At 39.8% G+C, this 23,616-nt stretch overlaps 1 protein-coding gene across 3 annotated transcripts in view; it reads right to left on the bottom strand.

Annotated features, from left to right (window-relative positions):
- Positions 1–23,143, bottom strand: part of KIF16B (kinesin family member 16B) — a 196,937-nt gene extending 173,794 nt beyond the window's left edge. The window contains exons 1-3 of one of the 3 annotated variants that reach the window (XM_045010687.1): positions 22,904–23,143; positions 3,473–3,542; positions 151–264 (exon numbers count right to left, since the gene is read on the bottom strand). In XM_045010687.1, coding sequence (XP_044866622.1) covers positions 151–264; positions 3,473–3,542; positions 22,904–22,950 — 231 coding nt within the window. In that variant the 5' untranslated portion in view covers positions 22,951–23,143. The remainder of the gene's footprint in view (positions 1–150; positions 265–3,472; positions 3,543–22,903) is intronic. The other 2 variants (XM_045010689.1, XM_045010688.1) reach the window with 2 other exon arrangements.
- Positions 23,144–23,616: the final 473 nt, after the last annotated feature.

Below are 23,616 nucleotides of genomic sequence, written 5' to 3'. Positions count from 1 at the left end.
TATAGCTAGCTGTGTTGGCTGTCCTAACGCTTCTCTCAAACATGTAGGGAATTTCCAAATTGGGCAGAGAGAACTGTAAAAGGGATAAAACGTCACATTATTCTTTCAATATAAAAAAATCAATCAATTCTAAAAGTTTAGAAAGCCTACCACTTCTTGAGACACATAGACAGGACTTTTACTATCTGCTGAGAAATAGGCGAAGTCGTAGGTAAATGTTTTTGTCCGTTCTCTTCCTATGTCTCCAGTTCCTCCTTCTGGTATCTACAGGAGACAAAAGAGTTGGCATGTTGCATGATAAAGTAATCAATTCAAAGGATATTTTGCAACATAGATGATTGGAACACAAATTTCATAGGAGAGCACACAAAGAGAGAGCATTTTAATGAAAGGCTATCCCTTTTTGTTACTCTAACAAATATACATACTTAGTGGTGAAAAACGTTAGCAAGTAACATCTGCTTTCATAAGAAAGGGACAGTCTTATTAAAAGAGCACTGTAGGCATGTTACTCTTTATTTTAAATTAATTTTAATGTAATGGCTCATTTTTGTTATGTTACTATGTAATGTTTACCATTACTAGTTATGACAAGTTAAATTCTGTGTAGGAAATTCTAAGAAAATATTCCGAACGTTTACTTAATGAACAAACACTTTACCATGTACAAACTGAATTGCATATGAAAGCACAGATGTAATTAAAATGGTCATATATGCCTTCAGCTTAAGGCTATTATCATGCTGGAGACAGACTGCTCATGACATTAGCAATATGTACTACTAACCAAGTCACAGACACAATTCTCCTTCCGGGGAAGGAACATAGGGCTTGGCTACACTTGAGAGTTGCAGCGCTGGTGGAGGCTTTCCAGCGCTGCAACTTAGTAACTGTCCACACCTGCAAGGCACATCCAGCGCTGCAACTCCCTGGCTGCAGCGCTGGCTGAACACCTTGTCTGCTTGGGGTGTAGCAAGTGCAGCGCTGGTGATCCAGCGCTGCTCATCAAGTGTGGACACACACCAGCGCTGTTATTGGCCTCCAGGGTATTAGCAGATAACCCAGAATGCTTTTAACTAAATTACTCTCTTTGTTTTGTTATGCAGCCTCTCTTTGTTTTGTTGTGAATTCGGAGCTCCTGATGAAAGGTGCATCAGGTAGAATAGTGCAGGGTTCTCAACCTTTTTCTTTCTAAAGCCCCCACAACATTTTATAAAAATTCCCTGGCCCGTCTGTATCTAAAAAACAAACACAGCTCCTGTTTGCTGTGATCAATCTGTACCTGACTGTGAACAATCAAATGAGATAACCCCTGTGAATGAGGCAGGCAGGGAGTGAGTGTTTGCTTGACAGAGAAACAGCGTGGGCAGAGGGGAGAAAGGGAGTCCGTTGGATGCAGGCTGTTTGCAGTTAAGAGTAAGGGGTCGGGAACATTTTCTGATTTTGCAAGGCAGGAAGCTAACACACAGTGTTGGCTCCAAAAATCCACTCTCTCTCTCTCCCCCGCTCCCTGTCACACTACACCCAACCCCACCCCCCTCTTTTGAAAAGCACGTTGCTGCCACTTGAACACTGGGATAGCTGCCCATAATGCATCACTCCTAACAGCGCTGCAAATGTGGCCACACACCAGCGCTGGTAGCTGTGAGTGTGGCCACACACCAGCGCTGTTCCTACACAGCTGGATGACCAGCGCTGTAAACTCCCAGCGCTGCAACTCTCAAGTGTAGCCAAGCCCATAATGTAGTTGTTAAGAGTGGGGGATTATGCATCAGGTATACTGGATTTTATCTCCAGCTCTGCCACTCGTTTCGCTATATCATCTTAAGTATTTCAACTTCTGTGCCTTGGCTTACTCTGGTATAAAAAGGTTGTAAGGCTTGTGTATATGAAAGGTGCATCAGGTAGAATAGTGCAGGGTTCTCAACCTTTTTCTTTCTAAGGCCCCCGCAACATTTTATAAAAATTCCCTGGCCCGTCTGTGCCACAACAACTGTTTTTCTGAACATGAAAGCCAGGGCCAGCATTAGGGGGTAGCAAGCAGGGCAACTGCCCAGGGCACTATGCCACAGGGGGCCCTGTGATGCTAAGTTGCTGAGGCTTTGACTTCAGCCACGGGTGGCAGAGCTTGGAGCCCCAGGCTTCAGCCCCCCAGGCAGTGGGGCTTTGGCTTTCTGCCCTGAGCCCCAGCAAGTCCACTGCTGGTCCTACTTGGCAGACCCCCTGAAACCTGCTTGCAGCCCCGCAAGTGGACCCCGGACCCTTGGTGGAGAACCAGTGGAACAGTGTTTATAAAGCACTGATGAGAACATGCTACAATAGCACAAAGAAAAACATCTAAAGATATTTGACTATGTAGCATTATTTAAATAATAAAAGTTTAAAATAAAGGCCTACATTTTTTGTTAAATAAGCTAAAAGTATGTTAATTTGCTGAATCCATCAAGTAACAAAGGCATGATTATTTGGCATATTTTAACTTTATTGTACCTTTCTTCATTCCCATTTCAAATTCCTTTGAAATAAAAATCTCACCAGCCAATTGCTACTTCTGGGCTGCCCAACTATACACAATGTTAGGATATCACATCTGTGGTGAGGATAGCAAGAGTGCATGCAGATAACTGGCCATAAAATGCTATCTTTCACCAACTTTTTTCATTTATCTCACATACATTCGCAATATATTTCATTTTATACATTTTTCTAAAATCCCAGAAGCCATGTGTATTAAGTCTTTGTAAAACCACTCCATATAAATACAAATCTAATGGTATAACCCCTTTGGGGTATTTGTACATCCAGCTTAATTGCTGATAGCAGATGTAATAGCATGGTTTATGCAAGAAATGGCCAGCACAACTAGGACCTTAAATGATTGTAAATTAGTTATGTGTTGAAAGCCTCTTTAACATTTGTCATTGGAGGCTTTCAGAACATCAACATACCTTTAATATCTTTAAATATTTGCAGGTGAGTTTTGCACACCTTGAAAAATTCTGTATACCTGGTGCAGTTAGTTATCTTTTGGCAAGTAAGAAAAATTTAATAAGATTTTTAAATCATCTTAGTAAACAGTGGCAAGTAGACCTTTGACCTGATTTAGTAAATTTTCACTACAATTTTGGAAGGCTGTTTGTACAGCAGGATGGAAAACTGGAGTTCATTAGAAACAGAGTATAAATGTTTTTTCCATTGTAAGCACTCATCCTCCAGCTAACTGAATGGCCTCAGCAACAGAAATACTTAAGAAACAGGTCCTATGGGTTTGCCTTTCAAATGAAGTGTGTACAACAAACAATAGTAACTTCCCTATCTTGGTCTCCAGACAGCACTTCAAAGATGTAGATAAGCCAGAGACCAAAGGCCTCTCCCTAATATCAAATGGACACTACCAATTACCTATTTATCAGAACCTTGTTTTGATGGCTAACTTGGTTATAATTTTTCCTTCCCAAATGAGAACACTCACCTTTATATTTGTGATTGTTGTTTTATTTTTTTCCATTGAAATAATAAATTTAGCATCCAGGTCCTTTTCCCTGTAAATAAAAAAGCATGATTTCAGTTTGTTGAAAAAAAAAAAAAAAAACTTTATCTTGCACATAGCAATCAAAGATTACCTGTTTTTATAACACTACTTAGCACTGTATATGAATATTAGTCAATTTCTTTTTTCCATTTTGGCAAATTGCTTTACATTTCTGATATATTTGTATTGCCTGGGCTTGTTTCCAAGTCCCTTCTGCCAGGAAAAATTCGACACCAGAAGTTTGATTAGACACCTAAATTAATAGTTTTCTCTTACTGGCAGATCTGATCCAAAGCCTGGTGAAGTTGTTGCGACAGACTCCAGCTAGCTCTAATGAATTCTGAAATAAAGCATTATGAAGGAAACCTTAACTCTTTCCACCGAGTTGGCAACAATTCTGTTTTGGCCTGAACTAGGACCCAACTTGGCCACACGGCCTAGGTAATGAACTGAGTACTGTTTTAACTGCAATTATTCCTTAGAGACTCAGTGTTGACAACTCTCGCAATTTTACTTAAAAAGTCTCACAATATTTTGTGTTTTTTGTGATGTCCCAGCTGCTAGAATCGGGTTGCTACCTGAGAATCTCAGCTTTCATTTAAACAACAAACTAGCCTTCATGGCATTGGTGGGCAACCTGTGGCCCACGGGCCACACGCAGCCCGTCAGGGGAATCCGCTGGCGGGCCACAAGACAGTTTGTTTACATTGACTGTCCACAGGCACAGCCACCTGCAGTGCGCAATGTCCGCGGTTCGCTGTTCCCGGCCAATGGGAGCCGCAGGCAGCCGTGCCTGCGGCCAGTCAATGTAAACCAACTGTCTCGTGGCCTGCCAGCGGATTCCTCTGATGGGCTGCATGTGGCCCGTGCACTGCTTCATGGCAAACATCAAGAACCCAAAATGTATTTTTTAATGCTAATGATTGGGGGGGGGGGGGGGAAACTGAGTGTTTTAAATACTTGGAGTTGGCAGCTCTAGAGACTTTGGTTGTAGCCACAGGGGGCATGCTTCTCTCCTCCTGTAGTCTAACTGCCCTCCCCGGCAGCTGTTCCACAAAAATCTGTCCAATTCTGCAGCAGAGAGTGGGGAAGACATAAAGGAGATCAACCCTGGAAAAGCCAGGACAGGGCAGGAGATAATCAAATTACAGCCCTGACATATGCCCTCCCATGAACACCTGAAGACACCAAAGAAAGAGCAAGCTACAATCTCACTAGATCAGTTTCCCTCACACAGACCCCTCTAGTGCCTGGCGACTTCGAGAATTATTTGGATAACTGATCTTGGAAAACATTCTCAAGTGTTAGCAACTACATTATAATCAGCATTCCTGCCTGTCTGAAATATCAGGAAAGAGCCAACTCAGTGCCTGGGAAACAGCATGTGCCAATCTGTTGCAGAGATTTGATTCCATTATACCTAACTATAAAACATGAAGAGTCCATATGTATATTTGTAATTACATTTGTTTTAATAAGGTTACCCATTAAAAATATTGTTACACATAACATCCCATGCATTATAAAAATGTGTGAAATATAAAAGCTAAACTAAAAGAGCAAGTAGTGTTGTACACCAGACAAAATGATATTCACAATATTAGTCAAAAATCACATCAGCTGTTACAAATATCAGATCGATAAGTCACCTAGCAAATAAATAATCATATCTGACTGACACACAGCAAAGTAAGAGGGGTTAAAATAATAACTGTGTTTTCACGATTATTTGATATTTACTTAGGCCAGATTAAAATGAAAAATATCAGGGAGTAAACTCTTCCCTCTCCCCTCCCAGCCAAGGAATAGCCTTGCCAAGCGCAAACGGACCAAGGAAAGACTTTTGGTTTAATATTTCCCTCCAAATGGTAGGCTGGAACATCACTTCTTAATCCTTGCTCATTGATAAGTCACCCTTTACCCCATTCAGTCTCCTTCTAGAAGTAATTCTGAAGGAACAGGAGAGACATTTTAAAAACCTCAGTCAATGAACAAAAGATAATAAATAATAAGCCAATAAAGATGCTTATTTAAATATCAATACATGGATTACATTATTTTCTAACCCAATAAAAACAGACTTTTAATAGTGTATAGTTAATGCTGTAATTTGAATTTAGGTTTACCAGAAAAACCACTAGAACTGCCTTTGAGGATGATCTCTATATAACATTGATTTTTTTTTCCCCACAGCTTCTTCCAGCTCCCTGAATATATAGCTCTATATTTCCAGACTGAAGAAAAATAATTCTGGTACTGGTGACAGACAGGGGAAATGGAGAAAGGTTTCCAGTGGTATTGTTACCAGGAGATATATTGAGATTGTCTCTTACGCCACCACCCAATACTAGGTTTCAGAGAGGTAGCCGTGTTAGTCTGTATCAGCAAAAATAACGAGGAGTCCTTGTGGCACCTTAGAGACTAACAAATTTATTTGGGCATAAGCTTTTGTGGGCTAAAACCCACTTCATCAGATGCATGGAGTGTGGTATAAATACACAGCATATGACAAGATGGGAGTTGCCTTACCAACAATGACCCCCCACACACTTGGTAAGGCAACTCCCATCTTGTCATATGCTGTGTATTTATACCACACTCCATGCATCTGATGAAGTGGGTTTTAGCCCACAAAAGCTTATGCCCAAATAAATTTGTTAGTCTCTAAGGTGCCACAAGGACTCCTCGTTGTTTTCACCCAACACTAGTGCAACAAGGGCCCAGTTCCTGCTCATAATAGTGTCACTGAAGTCACTTGAACAAGTAGTGTTACTAAGGTGAACAGATTTATTATTCCCAAGATGTTAGAATATTTATTATGCAATTTATTCATGTTTTAATATGAAAGTTTGCTTTGAAGTATTTTGCAATCCATTCACACTTAGAACTCTGCAAGACATTCCTTTCCACAGGAAAGAAGTGGGACCAGGATTACCTAGTTTTTCAACTGATTTTGTTTTAATCTTCATTATTTTTTGGGAGAAACGAGAAAAAAGGAGAAAGGGGGAAGGCAGTCAACAGTAGCTTCAATAAATTTAGTTAGCTCCACACACCCAAAAAAACCCAAAACCTATTGTGGTCATGAAAAACATCCAGATGGAATATTTACAGCAGGAGTCGGCAACCTCTGGCACGCGGCTCGCCAGGGTAAGCACCCTGGCGGACCGGATCAGTTTGTTTACCTGCTGCATCGGCAGGTTCGGCCGATCGCAGCTCTCTCTGGCCGCAGTCCACCGTCCCAGGCCAATGAGGGCTGCGGGAAGCGGCTTGGGCCAAGGGATGTGCTGGCCGCATCTTCCGCCCCATTGGCCTGGAGCGGCAAACCGCAGCCAGTGGGAGCCGCGATTGGCCGAACCTGCCGACGCAGCAGGTAAACAAACTGGCCCAGCCTGACAGGGTGCTTACCCTGGCGAGCCACATGCCAGAGGTTGATGACCCCTGATTTACAGTGTTGCCAAAAAGAGTTTTAAATATAAAAATGTACTACATATTGTTTTTACAAGAAATCTTCAGTCACTTATTTTTGTGGGTAACACTGACAACATGCAAGGTCTCAGCATTTTTCTTTTACTCTATCAGTTTATAAGGCTGTACATAATAGAATTGGGATTCAGACCTCTTTAAAAAAAAGCAACCTCTTAAAAAGGTGACCTGCAAAAGGAAAATCAGGGATTTTACTCCTGGAGTGAGCGCATGGTTAAAAATGAATGTAGGATCTGTGCTATTCACTGTCGAAACTGAGTGAAATGCAAATGTAAAGAGAATAAATAATGGAAAGTAAAATGGATTTTTTTTAAATCAGTTTAAAGAATGTATTATTTATATTACTAATATTAGGTTTCCAATATGTGATTTTTGTAAGCTGACAGGGTCCATTAAAATCTAAATGGAGATCAATTATGTAGCCATAATGCAGTCTAACATTACGTCGCTGCAGTCTTTACACAAGTATTGTTTGGAATTGAATTTTGCTCAAAACATTTGGGACTGAACGCGTCATCTTAATTACCAAAAAATTAAGCAAAATAATAAGCTGCAATTCACTGTCCCATTACCATTATATGAGCATTGAAGGCCTGAAAAGAAGCCTATTGCAGTTAGCAACTTTTACAATACACAGTACTTACATTCAATCTGAGTCTTAGTTCACAATCTAGACATGAGCTTCAAACACTGCCCAAAAACACATTATCACCAGAAATAAGATACAAGCCTCTATTTCCCTTCCCTTCATTATACAAAGTAAAATAAAGGGAAAGGCTACCAAAATGAGTTCACGTTTAATGGCGTGATAATTTATTGCATTGAAAGAACTTGTTTCCTCTGAAATCAGATCTATTCTCAAGCTAATGCTCCACTCCAATTTCCAGCCTTTCACCACTGCCACTTCATACACTATGCCGAGCTCTATAATTAAGCTTACAACCTATGACCTCTTGGCTCAAAACCAATGTTATAAAGTGATCAAGGCAGGTAAATTGCTTGACACCGATGTCAGGAAATATTTTAACTAAGTATTTAGTATTAACCCTCTAGTACTACTAAATTCAGATATTCACCCAGACCGTAGGGGGAAGAATTCTGGAGAACTATTATAGATATCAGCCTCTTGTTTCAGTATCAACAGTACCGACATCAGAAATTAAGGTACACTAACAATAGTCTGTATATCTGACAAGTGGATTATCTGCTCACAGATTTAATAATTCTTCTTCACTTTTATAGGGCTAGGATCCGACATTATGCAGAGCCATGAGGTGGGCTGGTACATAAACTGTACTGATCCAGGAGAAGAACTGAAGAACTGAGGAACTGTGACTTAGGAGACACTTGCTTTCTCTATGCACTGCATTACTACCCATTCCCCATCAAGATTCCAGTTCCTTGCTCAACTGCTCCACAGAGGGAGAAAGCAGGCAAGTAGCCCTTCTTATTCCTATGCACTTGGACTTTAGATCTAGTCAGCCCACATAAGAGGAGTTTTTTTCCCACTGCATGGGCATGTAATCCAAGCCAAACCATTAAAACTATCCCCTCACATTTCAAGGAACAGAGTAAACCTCATTACATCCTCTTGTGATGTCACTATTCCAGTCCTTCACAAGCCTTTGTCAAATTTCTCCCACAAGGAAAGGGAACCAAGAACTGGAAAGTCCTGGCACAGTAAACATATAAAGCAGGGGCAGGCAACCTATGGCACGCGTGCCAAAGGCAGCAAGCAAGCTGATTTTCAGTGGCACTCACACTGCCCAGATCCTAGCCACCGGTCCGGGGGGCTCTGCATTTTAATTTAATTTTAAATGAAGCTTCTTAAACATTTTAAAAACCTTATTTACTTTACATTACAATAATAGTTTAGTTATATATTATAGACTTATAGAAAGAGACCTTCTAATTTAAGTATTATTGACATGAGAAACCTTAAAATTAGAGTGAATAAATGAAGACTCGGCACACCACTTCTGAAAGGTTGCCGACCCCTGATATAAACAAATGAAGGACAATCTTGGGACAACATTTTTATACATAGAGCAGCAAAAGGGCACAATTTTTGCCTTTGCTTCACAGTTCACCTTTAAGATCCTGTTGAAAACTGGAAAACACCTAGAAATAATTCAGCTGTCTTTGTTCTTTATTATTTGATTACTCATGAGGTATTCATCTGCTCCTGATGCTTATTCCCACAAGGAAGGCATGGTTTTATGTTTATCATTGAATTACTTATACAGTAATCAATTGTGATGTCACAGAGGAAAATTTTAGGAAGAGAATCAGTACCAGGAACAAGATGTGTTTTATCAATAAAAAACAAAAAGGGAAAAATATACACACAGAAAACAACCAAAGCCCTTTTCAAATACAGTGTTCTAATAGTGGATTGGGCGCAGTATTGATACAAGATGGAATTGGGGGGAGGGGAAGGGGCACCCCATTGTCTACTGAAGCAAAAATATTAACAAAACTATGCCATAATTGAAAAGGAGTGCTATGCCGTGCTCAAACTTCACATAGGCACAACTCTTCATTAAACACTACTACCAGAATTTAATGCCCAATAAAGGCTATTAAGTACATTTCAGGCTTAATTTTTTTGCTGCTGCCATGACATTAAAGGGGTAATTAGAATTTTGTTTTCAACATTATCCAGCTGTCGTGGCCAAAAAGACTTCCTCAAGTTTTCAACAGAAAATTCACATTTGGGTTCACACCAAACAGAATGTTTCAGCCCAGAAACATTTCAGGAAGTTATGATAACTTCAAACTGGGAAGTGTAACTGAAATAATTCTGTAACCATACCACTAGGTTTTATTGCCAGACGAGACCTAATTTCTTTACATAGCTTATAACAAGTAGAATTTTTCAAAAGCGTATAAGTGACTTTGGCTGTAAGTCCCATTTTCGAAAGTGCCACAAGACAATTAAAGGTGTCCAATTGTGTCATCTGACCAGTTTGTACGCAAGTAGCTGAAGTCACTCATTAGAACTGTATTATTAGACTGAACTGTCTCTTTGAAGTCCTTCAACATTATGTATTCAATATTCTTCTCCTAATCAGGAGACTAGTAGTATAACCTTAGTCTATATTTGTATTTTTATGACTTATGAGTTCTATCCATATCCAAATAGATTCACAAGTCATTAACATTCTATTTGTAAAACTAAAAGATTCCATGATCCCTATCTCTATGACCAAGTCAGTCCTTCCTGCATAGTTTATAGCCCCATATTACATTATCTCATTAATTTTTATCTTTCCATCAAGTTTCAGTAATTCCTACTGTATTATGTTAGCATCCTCTTTCATTGTCAGACATTCTACTTCACATCTGAAATGAAGAGGTGCTCTTCCTTCATATACTTGGTTCCCCCCCCATGATTAGAAAAGCTCTCTCAACTGGAGGTCAGAGAAGCCAGTTCTGAGATGGATTTGTTCCACGCTGTCCTTATATGCCATCCTGAAAAATAATTATGTCTCTGTTCAGCAACTCTGGCCTCAAGATTCTCTACCTAGGCTCTGAAGCCTTTTCTGCACTATATACCACTTGGTCACAAGTTAAGTACTAGTAATTGTATATGACACCCTCAGTTCAGAAAACTGAGTAGCTCCCACCTTGATTAAACTCATGTTGGTATCCTACCTCCATAGTTTACTCTCACTTGTTACTGCGTTTTATATTAAGTTAAAAGATAATTTAAACAAACAACTAAAACTTGAACAGTGTCTTCTTCAAGACTGAGCATCCTCCCTGAACTGACGTATAAGACCACATATTTCTTCCCACTTCTCCTCAGCTGTGATACGTACAAGTCTGGCTTGAAGAGCAGATGGGGTTATTAGGCACTAATACATTTTTAGAAGTAAAAATAATTTAAACATTTGAAAATGTAAATATGTCTATATAAAAGTTATAAATGTGTCCCCTCCTACTGTACCCTTCCTATATCACTTGTGATTTTAGATTATAAACTCTTTGGGGACAAAGACCATGTCTTCATAAAGCTGTTGATCAAAGCCTCTGGGTATTAGTAGGATACATATACTTAATGATAACTTTAGTCAACTAGCAATTACCCTCTTGTGCTCAGTCTTTCAGAGCTTCACTATTTCTGGCGCATCTCTCCGTTTAAGAATATACTCTCAATAGCTATGGTACCTCTGTATTTTGTATCTAACCAGTATAAACATGATGACTCACACACAGCTGGCCCTACCTATAACTCATTCATTTCAGCAAAAAGAACAGGAGTACTTGTGGCACCTTAGAGACTAACAAATTTGTTTATTGATTTATTATTCTCAAATAAATGTGTTAGTCTCTAAGGTGCCACAAGTACTCCTGTTCTTTTTGCTGATACAGACTAACAGGGCTGCTACTCTGAAACCTGTCATTCATTTCAAATACTCAGACTTCAGAGACACCAGTTCAAGGAGTGTAGTTGTATTAACTGTTCACAACTCTAACAACTTTTTAAATATTTATTTTAAAAATTATGGTCTAACTCTCAAAATCAGTGTTAATTTCAAATAAAAACTCAGTTGTGACAGATTCTCTCTCTCTTACTTTCTAGTTCATCATGGGAGTTATAACCTTATGATTCACTGTCTTTTCCTGGTATTGTTGCAGGGAGTTCGCAGTGAGGGGCAGAGGTTTCAGTTTATTTTGTAATTCACAATTTTATTTACATAAGACACGCAGGCGCCTCAAAAGTGTGTTTGATAAAAATCACTAAAATAAATGCTTATGTTTTTAATATAAGCCACTATAAAAGAAATACAGTTTGAATATTCAGGATGCAAAATGTTTTAAACAGTTTAGCCAGCATAAATTAAGAATTCTAAAAACAGAAACATAACTAAGTTTGCACCACACATTCCCATTATGCTCCAGTCACAATGGCAGTGGAAACATTTTGTTCTTTAATGCTACACAGGAGAATGATGGAAACAGGGCAGCAATTGAGATAATCCATTATAATGCTTGAAAAATATGAGGCATTAACATTAAAAAAAATTGGAAAGCTCAGGAAAGCAAGCATGTGTAGACAGAGGCATCCTGTATTTCCATATTGTATGCAAGCTTAACTGCCAGCCCAACCATTCAATTAAAGGAACACAAAATTTAGCCTATTAGCATTAGGGGCTCCATCCTGCTCTATTCAAATCAATAGGAGTTTTACCATTAACTTAAATGAAAGTTGGACCAAGTCCTAGCTGTGGGACACACACAAATGGCAAGAAATGTATGGGGTGTCCTGCAGGGTATGCACAGACCTGTAAACACAGCACATTTCAAGAGCTCACAGAATCATATGGAAGTCAGAAATAGGAAGTTACCTATAAGGCCATCTAGTTCCAGTCCACTTCCCCGTTTATGCAAGATTATTCCTTATAGTGTTTTCGAACATTTTAATCAGAGAGTTGTAGATTCTCCAACTGACTAAGCTTTCGACTCTTACCTTGGGAGACTATTCCACAGTCTAAAGAAATATCCATATTAAAATGTATTTCTTTATATGCAGTTTAAATTTCCTTTATTAATTTCATCCCATTGCTCCTAAAATAAGGAGCTATAACTAAATAATTAATACCTCTTTCTCCTTGGTATTTATACCCTTCAAACAGTTGTTGGCTTATGTCTTCTAATCTTTGCTGGCAGTTGTAACACGCCTTTATAGAAGCTACACACATTTAGTTCAATCTTTTCTCTCAAATCAATCTGTCACTTTTGTTGCTCTTTTAATGCCCTCCAATTGGTCAATATTTTTCAGGTAATGAGGTGCCCAGAAATGAACACATTCATGGTATACTCACACAGGAGCCACACAGAAAGGAACCTTCGAGCTTGATGCGATGCTTCCATGCATGGAAGCCAAAAGTGCATTGCCCTTTTCTGAGGCCATATCATAGCAAATTCATGATCCCACATTCTAAATAGTAAAACTTCAACAAGCACCAAGGGAGAGGGGAAAAAAGCAGTTTGGCGTGCTTGATGAAAGATTACTAGCTTTACTGCTTGTCAGATGAGAGAGACTGGGAAAATGCATGCACCACAGAGCTCCTGAGGATGGTAATCATTAGTCAGTGCCTCCCCACGCCCAGCTCCATCCTGCTGCGTAACTGTTGACACTGGCATCTCTTTCTTATGACATCCAGTGAGCATTCCCATTATCTGATGACTTGGTGCAACACATCCTCTTTTATCCCTGAGAGGCTCTGACCTGCTGTTTCTCCAGTTCTCAGCCTAACATTGTTTTTCATTGTCCTACCATATCAGAAGGAAGATAAGAGGCAACGGATGTGGTTTAATAAAGCTGCAACTGTATTCACCTAAAATATCTGGGAGTACCAAGCAACAAGTTCGACAGTGCAGGTCAATCATCCTTTCCTTAATCGTTTCCACATAATCCCCAACCAAGTCAAAGCAATACTACTGCTGGTACTTCACCATCCTCCCCTCATATCAGGTGAAAGGAGGCTATAAAAGGAGGGTAATTGGCGGCCAGCAGTACAGGATGCAGGAACCGCAAACTCCCTGCCCTCCCCCATCTCCCTTAAGGGATGTTTTCCTTCAAATCCCTTTCCAACCCATTTTATCTGAGAACCCATACCAAGAACCTATACTGGACATCTGCCATAAGGAGGCACCAGCAAAAGGCTTGGCTGCCTCTCCCTCACCAAGTTCCACAAGTCCATATCACCACCCCTGTTTTATAATCCTGAAAGTGGAACTGCAAGAAAATGTCCCAATCCCTGGGACATTTTGACCTGCTGTTTCTCCAGTTCTTTGCCTACACTGTTTTTCATTCTGTCCCTTACCTTTAGCACAGCTTCCAATTTAATCAGCCAACTCCACTTCCTCTTCAACCCTTTCACTTGATGTAATCTTCCAACAATCTCCTCCATGTTGTAATCATTCCCTACAAATTTTGCATATAATAATGTATCCTTGGCATGGTAAATGCCCGCCTGAATGGGATTTAAATTCTTTGAACCAGGGACAATTTCTTGTGTTTGCAAAGTTCCACACACAACATTCCAGAAATACCAGTTATTAAAATGAAGAGTGTAAAGAGTCATTTTTGCTGTTAACAGGACACTGAAGACATGCCCTACCTTACCCCAAGAGGTGCTCAGTGAAATTATTGTAATGACTTTATATTCAAAAGTCAACAGATGAGAAGCAGAAATTTATTGCATAGAGAGGAGAAAGTGTTCTCACCCATGTTATTTATTTACAAAGTTAGCTGTTGCCAGTTCTTAAAATAGAACCTGGGTAGTTCTCAGCATTACAGCCTATTCCATGAAGACAACAGGAAAAATCAGGGTAAAAGTGAAGTAGCATTACTGTTGAGTAACAGATTGCCATAGTAAAACATTTAATGGCCATTCAAAGAATATGTTATCTACTAATAAAAGAAAATCAATCCAGAATTTAAGAAGATAGTTGAGGCATCTCCATTTAGGACCAACAGTTGTTCCTTACAAAATCTCTCTTTTGAAAAGAAACACACACACACACATATATATACACACACAAACACACACTATAGATATATATAGATATACATATAGCTATAGATATATACATATATAGATATATACACACACACACACACACACACACCCCAAAGCCCATGGTTCATATTTGTCCAAATACTTATTATTTAAAAGAATACTTCAAAAGTTAAAGTCCCAAAATCTGACCTTCTCTAAAATCATAATGTCATGGGGAAAATTTTTAAATTCAATTTAAAGCCTATGTATTGTATTTCTTAGGTTGAGAAAACTGCTAAACCAAAGTGCCAAGGTTTCCCTACCTCTTAAAGATCGGTTCTTTAATTTAAATAAGTTCTGTTTTTTATACTTATGAAGTTGAGCCGCTCTATGGACTAGATTTAGCTGATGTAGGAACTGGCATCTTAAGTTCCAAGTAAGAGAATGAGTATATCCTACTAGTAACAAACTGAACAATCATCTTTTCATTTTAAAAAACTGTAAAGAAATATACTATTTATCAACACCCTTGAGTTTTGTATCATGAGTTTATAGGTTTACATCAAAACAAATGATTACTCACTATCTACTGTCACTCCTAAGAATGAACCTCCATTTGTTTTGGCTACAAGCGAATAAGAAAGCAGAGTAACTGATTCCAAAATATCTAAAGCAACTGTAACAAGTTGACAGAGTTCCATAAATAAAGATATCAGGGAACAAATATATGCACAAGGGAACTTCAGGGGTCAGATCTTCACCTGACTCAAGTTGTCATACGTCCATTGACTTCAACTGAGCTATGACGACAATTTACACAAGCTGAGGATCTGGCCAATTGTGAATGATTTATGAGAAGATGGGAGCAGCCTTTGAAAATTCTGCTTGCTCAAGTAATTTTCTCCCACTCCCACACCATCATCACAAAGTTAAGCCTAGCAATAGCAAGTTCTATGGCTAGGCTAAGAAGTTTTTCATGACAACTTTATATGGCTAAACTAATATGTATGTTGTGAGAAAATAAGAGTGTGTAGCTATATAATTCACAAGTGCAACAATACAGATTACACTGATGACAAAAGGTTATCTAGAGCTAAGAGAAAGATTAAGTTCTAGAGCAGGGGTAGGCAACCTATGGCACGCGTGCCGAAGGCGGCACGCGAGCTGATTTTCAGTGGCACTCACACTGCCTGGGTCCTGGCCACCGGCCCGGGGGGCTCTGCATTTTAATTTAATTTTAAATGAAGCTTCTTAAACATTTTAAAAACCTTATTTACTTTACATACAACAATAGTTTAGTTATATATTATAGACTTATAAAAAGAGACCTTCTAAAAATATTAAAATCTATTACTGGCACACGAAACCTTAAATTAGAGTGAATAAATGAAGACTCGGCACAGCACTTCTGAAAGTTTGCCGACCCCTGTTCTAGGGCCTCTGAGTAACATATAGAATTCTGAAACCAAGGCTGAAACTCTCCAGGAAAATGACACATTTTCAAGTGTTTTGCTTCCTGAGGATTTTCCTGGGATTGCTGCAGAATTTCACTGTCCAAAAGTTTAAAGTTCAACACACTGATTGATAACTAATATCATATACAGTACAAGTCATACAATTTAGGCTATTTAGTGATTCTTCTCATTGGAGCAGCGAAATGAGACTCGAGATGCAAAAGCAAAGATTCAGTTATCACAGATTACAAAATCAAGTGTTTAAAAAGATATATGCTCTAAATAAATATTTAGAACAGTCAAGTGTGGAACTAGGTTTTGCTCAAATATAAGGAGAAATCCTAGTAGATTATCTAAGCAAGCCGTGATCCAAAGTACCAAAAGGTGGGGCAATAAACAGACTGAAATGTAAGCACTGGGTATTATTCGAAACATACAGTAGGTAATAAGTTATCATTCATGCAGTTTTATAGAGTACCTAGACAAAACTTAGCACATCTTAGGAGGACGACGACGACAGGGAGGAACCTATTCGTTGTGCCTTCAAGTGGAGTAATTGCCTGACTTCTAGTTCTTCTAATATGAGAAATCAATATTTTTCATGTAGTTTGTGGTGTTGTCTTTTTCATAATAGTCTTAACGTAAATATATTTAAAGTTTTGTTTTTTTAAAGTGTGATTGTTCACATACCATGCTAGATTAGAAACGAAGATGCAGCTGTCTATGCTATAAAACAGGGGTTCTCAAACTTCGTTGCACTGTGGCCCCGTTCTAACAACAAAAATTACTACATGACCCCAGGAGGGGGGACCGAAGCCTGAGCCACGAGCCAGGCCACCACAGGAGGGCCAAAGCCCCAGAAAGTCTAACACCAGCCCTGACTACAGTTTGAGAACCACTGCTATAGAGGTACAGTATAATGGACTAATATTTACTTTCTACATGGGCAAACCACCAAGTTTAAAACAATATATTATGTATGTTTATGCACGGTTTAACGTACAATTGTGGCTGCACTGAGCTGTAACAGTTCATCTGACCAATGTGGCCTGGGCTAAATTATGTTAAAAAAATTAATTAGTCCACTTAAAACATAATTTGGCCCCAAAGACAGTGCCAAAAACTCTACAGTATTAGAACCCAGCACAGTTAAAGAAATCCATGTTTCTGAAAGCACAATTTAACACAAATTGCTTTTACTATATTACATCCTAATATCTCATGTTTTCCTACTTCAATATATTTTCTCTTTGTGTAATAAACAGACATGCTACAATACAGTTTCTGTTGTTTACTTCTATTAAATCTTTTATTTATTTATTTTTAAGTTTAAAGAGCTCGGCATGACTATTTTAAGTGTAGTTGACAAACCAACGGAATTTTTATTTCAGATTTTCCATTCTTTATTACTACCAGTGCTTTAGTTGGATCCCAAGAGTCATATCATGCTTTCCATCGATCTGCACAACTCCAGCTGATACCAAGAAGGGCATGCAGATCAAGGGCATAAAAATTACTGACTTTGGGAAAATGAGTAAAATGTAAACATTGTCAAAAATTAAGTAATGAGAGAAAAGAACTGTGCTCATCTGAAAAATAGAAGTCATTGGTCAGTTTCTTGAAATTCTCCAACATCAGATGAGTCATTGAATTAAGATGTCCATTGAAATGGAAGAACAGAACAGCAGCGAGTACAACAATCGTGACATTTTCAGTACCACTGCTGTTGAAGTGGTAGCGGTGAGGATCATTTAAATCTGTGTTCCAGGCCTCTCCAATACCAGGTTCATTCAGAAGTAGTGTATAATTTTGGGGTGTTGAGTATAAACAAAGATGATTGTGCAAATATGCCATAAAAACAGTGAAGAGTCAGAAATTGGTAAGAGAACTGCATCCTTTTATGTTAAAAACATTGCTTTTATTGTACCACAAAATTAGTAATTTTTTTAAAGTACTGACATTCTGTCTTGGATATATTTTTCCAGAAAGATTTAAACTTGCAAATTCACTATTAATTGTAAGTATAGATATAATGGGGAGGAGGAGAAAACAGAGGGGAAGGGAAAATTGAAGAACTAAAAGATTCACTGCTGATATTAATGCAAGATTGTCAGGTAACTTCATAAGTTTGACCAGCAATGGGTAAAAGCAGCCAAACAAGGGAAAAACAGAATCAGTTTCATTAAATAGGAATGTAAGGTCAACAGAAAACCACATAATAGTGTCCAACTTGCTCAAGATGCTATCCAGCAATGAACAGAGAAGCATAAGGAGCTCTCTGATATTTTCTCAGGCAACAAAAATAAAAGGGAGAGTTGAGAGAACTTCAGAGGTACAGCACACTGCAAATGGGAATGCTCCAAGGAATGACAGTCACTTGTTATAAACACCCTACTTTCTTCAGTATCCTTCCCACCCAACTCCTCACAGGCCGAAGTTTTAACAACTATTTCTGAAACTGAACCTCATAGGTAACTTTATACAGGTAAGTGACAACTAAGACCATTCCATAAGCCAATGGGATAACTTCAGTCACTTATGAACTCCTACTATATTTTTAGTCTCAGAAGCAATCAACTGCTTTTTCCTTCTGTGGCTCAAAAGATTTATTTCTAAGCTATTTTATATTGCCAGAATTTTTTTTTAAAAGGTTGCTGTCACAATACAATAGTAACTACATTTGTCCCTCTCCACTTCCACAAAATTATATACACATGCTCAAGAGAGAAAAATGAAGGCTTCATGGAGACTTAACGTGACTAAACTGTTTTGTAACTACATGAGCTCACACCTGCAGTTTGGTTTCAAAGAGAATTTGTTTAGCTCCTAAACCTTCTCTACATACCATACTGTTACTATTATATTATTCAGCAGGAGAGATACTGAATCATAATTTTGTCAGAAACCCTTCTTACATATGATACACTTTTGGATGTGAATTATTTTTAGAGAAGCATATGGGGAAGGAAGGAGGCAGACTATTGTGGCTCCCAAATGAATGTGTCCCTTTTCAGGACAGATCAAAGACAGATGCCATTGACCAAAAACCACAGAAAGGAGGGAAGTGCATTAAAGTTAGTCACCTATATGATGGAATGGCAAATTATATTTAATAAAGTAATATGTTCCTTCCTACTGCTTGACTCATTCCAGAATGCATATATACAACACATTATATAGTTAATGGTGCTGTTTCACTAATTTGCATATCTCTGTAATGGACAACCTACAAATATGGCCTACAAATTTCAAGCATTAACATTGACACAGCACACGTTAATCCAACCAAATCCTAGAGTCACTTAAAAGCTTCTTTTAGAGAGAAACCCTCAACACTATAACATTTTAAAGCTGTTCATCTTATGAAAGTAAAACTGATTTATTATAACAACTGTGAATGACTTCATGTGCCTAAGCAGCATACCTGAGCATATGCATTTCTATCTTTCCCTTCCGTTGGTTTGCTACATGTAGAAAACCAATATCCAAGGAAGAATTGAAACAAATTTTACAAAATATCAGTAACTTCCAATTTAGTTTTATTTTTAATAATTCAATATTCACCTCTATTTTCATATTTTGCAACTGCATATAGTGCAAAAACCAAAGCACTCAAAGCTTTGCTGAAGAAGTCTTACCAATAGACATTTTTAAATAACTACACACTGCCTGGCCTGCTCTAATTACAAATGACCTGAATAGTTAATCATAAAATAAGCTGCATAATATAATTAAATTTAAAACAAACCAAAGATGTACTAAGCTTCATCTACAAGAAATTACAAGTTAATGAAAGTATCAGAGGGGTAGCCATGTTAGTCTGGAGCTGTAAAAAGCAACAAAAAAAGAATCCTGTGGCACCGTACAGACTAACAGACGTATTGGAGCATAAGCTTTCATGGGTGAATATCCAGTTAAGTGGGTATTCACCCACAAAAGTTTATGCTTCAATATGTCTGTTAGTCTATAAGATGCCACAGGACTCTTTGCCGCAAGTTAATGAAAGTCATTTTTTTTTTTTATGTATACCGTTCTTAGAGTTTAAAAAAAAAACAGGGATACAGTAAGGCTTCATTGACACGTTTCTTTTAATTAAAGAAAAAAGTCCCTTCACCAATCTATGACTATGTACTTCAGCATAGCAGATGTGAAGAGCACAGCAACAACTTAGGGAAGGACATAAAGGATATCATATCCAAATAAAGATACAACAGAAATTTATATGGACAAAATGTAATTATCCCATTTGGTTTACGCACCAGGGCCAACATCACTACTCTTATTAACGTTTCAGGATCTTGGCTTTGCACTTTATCTCAAGGATAGCACCTCCTGCAGCACAGCAGCCCATAAAACCAGGCTGACCAAAAAAGAATAGTGCCATTTTAATAAACTACCAACTTTCTGCTGAACCCTGGGTTTTCCAAGGAAGTCTCCCATCTAAATATTGATCAGGCTAAACCTTACAAATGTGGTAAGAACACAGTCTGAGGTGGTATTTTTGCTGACAGTGAGGACTTGCCTACACCATAACTTCAAGGCCCAAGTCTGCAATTTACTGTGTGCAGACAGACTGCTTCAACCAGGCAGGCAACATGATCAATGCCTCAATTTGTAACCAGTTAATGGTTAGTATTCTCAGAAACCAGAGCAGCTGGTCATGTTGCCCTGGTTAGCAACCTGCGCTGGCACAGCTGTCTTCCTGTAAACAAGCTGCAACACTTTGTTGCAGCACACACAAGAATCCTTAACAGTGTCTTTGTAAACTGGTTTGCTGGTTCTCCTTCCTGCTTGCTCTCTGAACCTTAACACATCCCAGCGTATGCTGCCCAACACACCAGCACTGTTCCACTGTTTCCACGTGCTCCCAATCTATCTGTTGTATCCACTTGTGTTTTGTACTTAGATTATAAATTCTTTGAGACAATGACTGTCTTCTCATTATGTATTTGTAAGGTGCATAGCACAATGAGGTCCTGGTCCATGATTAGGACTCCTAGGTGCTACCATAATACAAATATATAATACTTTGCACTTTTATTCTGCCTTTCAACCCATGGTCGCAAGGCCCTTATAAATTTTTTTACAGATCTTCTAAGGATTTTGCAAACTGATAAGGAGATATCAAAAGTGGGTAAAATGTGGAAGTTAACAGACGTCTGGTTGACAATTTATAAATTTAAAGCATATCTTTTTCTTGTAAAAAATAATAAATCTTTGTCACTTCAGACCATTGGAATAAATGAAAAGATTGCCAAGAGAAGCCACAGAATTTAATATGGGGGGGAGGGTGTTTGTCTGTCTCTTTAAAGCAGTATTTGGGTTAGTTCATTTTAAAAGAAATTACTATATTTACTCTGTACATTAAAAAAGTTTAGTTATCTAGAAGAAACTGCTTTTATTTTCTGGATTTACCTCAAGATGTGTACATTTTGCAACAATCAACATTGCAAACAGTCCAAGCAGTGTCCTTTTAATGTCTTTTTCAGCTGTCAACTAACAGTCATTACCTATAAAGACTTCTAATTGAGGTCACTTTTTGAAAGTGTCCAAATATTACTTTCCAGATACCTGTCTACCTTTTTTCAATTTTTAAATGGGAAAAAAAAAGCCCTCTCAACAGCAACTGAACAAACATTTTCTATGCCTTCCCTCACTGCAAACCAAGAGTAGTTATATTTGTACTATGCAAAAATACCTCTTATTAAAATAGGCAAAGCAGCTTGCAATACCCATATGGGCCCAACAAATAATGTGTGGTGTTCTACTTTCTTTTAACATTCAGATGAAAGGAAGTGTGCTCAGCAGTCTCATCTCTCACAATACTGCAAACTTTCTTAAACTATAAAAGTATTCGACTAACATATATAAATTACTAATGACTTGGAAGACAAAGCTTTCATTCAATAAAGGATCCTGACAAAACAATCCCTCTTACGCACAATGCAAAAGTATTTCTCAGTCCACCAGAGGAGAAAGAAGGGGACCTCATTTGGCAATCAAGTTTGAAGTAGCTCTTGCAGTGGATTATTTGGCTGCATATTAGAGACATTTAAAATTCACAGACATGATTTTCTTAACAATTATCGATATGGTATTGCCAATTCAGCCCTTACAGGAGTTGTGTGTTCTGGCAGCTCAGACGTTTATGTCCCCACAAACTTTTAAAACTTCCAGATACAGAACCTGGAAGATCGGGAATAACAACATGGTTCTAACCATCGTAACTCGTGTTTCAGTGGGATGTAGCCCTGACACCCCATCTGACATGCTGAGAACTGAAGGGGGAAGAGAATTTTACAGAACATTTTAAAGCAATTTTCAGTGGTCTCAAATATTACTGTGGGAATGGAGAGTTTCTGCTCTGTTTCAGAAAGATTTTTTTTTAAACTTCCTCATTGTTTGAAAATCTCTTTCACGCTGCCCCAGCCCTGACTCAGCAGCCACCATGGAAGGTGGGTATTGAGAGGGGATAATCGTAGAATCATAGGACTGGAAGGGACCACGGGGGGGGGGGGGGTCATCTAGTCCAGTCCCCTGCACTCATGGCAGGATTTAGTATTATCTAGAGTCTAGACCATGCCTGGCAGGTGTTGTCTGTCCCAGCCAGCCCCAGTGACTAGTCCCAGCCCTGGCCAGCAGCCAAGGGGGGGTGGGGGCAGGTAAGGGCACAGCAGAACAGTCTTTGCCCCAGAGACGGGGACAAGGGGGGGGGGGATACGGAGGAATAAGAGCAGTGAGGGCCCCGACCCAGGGCAAATCAGGACCAGTCCGACGTCGGGGAGGGGGGCGGGAGGGGAGGATCCCGGCCCCGCAGCCCCCAGGGAAGGAGGCAGGAGGCAGGACAGTCCCTCCCCCCCGACTCCGCAGCCCTTACGGCGGGAAACGAGCAGCAGGAGCCTGCTCCGCCCGGGACTCACCGGCGGTCCATGGGCCGGACTCGGACAGCCACCTTCACCGAAGCCATGGCTCATCCCTGCCCTGGCCCAGGGCTGGCCCTGCCGGCTAGGGGGCAGGCCACATCCCCGCCTCCTCCGCTCCGGCCTGCTACCGTCACGGCGGGGCGCGCCGCCCCCCTCCCACGCAGGCGCCCGAATCACTGCGCCGGTCGGGCCGGCTCCCCTTGTTGTCACGGCAGCCACGGGGCAGCAGCGGCGAGCGCCGCTAGTACGGCGCCAGCGCAGGGACAAACCGCCGCGGGACGCGCTCCTCCGCCCCTCTCCCGGCTGCTGCCCGGAGCCCCGCCCACTGAGGGCAGGAGCCCCCTATCCAGGGCGGGGGGGAGCGAGCCTGGGAGTGCCCCTCCCGCAGCAGGCCGCTCACAGAGCCTCGAGCCCGCGGGGGGGGGAGGGGACGGGAGCACAACCACAGGGAGGGATTCCCCCCCTCACACACAGAGCCGGGTGGGCAGGTGCAGTCACTGGCCAAGCCTGTCCCCTGGGGTCACACACTCCTGCCCCCATGGGGCTGGGGTGGGTTTAGCTGTTGTTTGCTTCTTTTCATCACAGGAGGGATGAACTCGAGAGCTGTAGGGTTTGTGTAATCCCACCCAGCGGCTAATCCCAGATGTTGGAGTTACCAGGCCCCTCTGTAATTAAAGACCTGATGCGCTCTAGAGTGGAACAATAATCCC

Source organism: Mauremys mutica, chromosome 3 (assembly GCF_020497125.1).
Source record: "Mauremys mutica isolate MM-2020 ecotype Southern chromosome 3, ASM2049712v1, whole genome shotgun sequence".
Lineage (NCBI taxonomy): Eukaryota > Metazoa > Chordata > Testudines > Geoemydidae > Mauremys > Mauremys mutica.
This window is presented reverse-complemented; position numbering and strand designations above follow the sequence as displayed.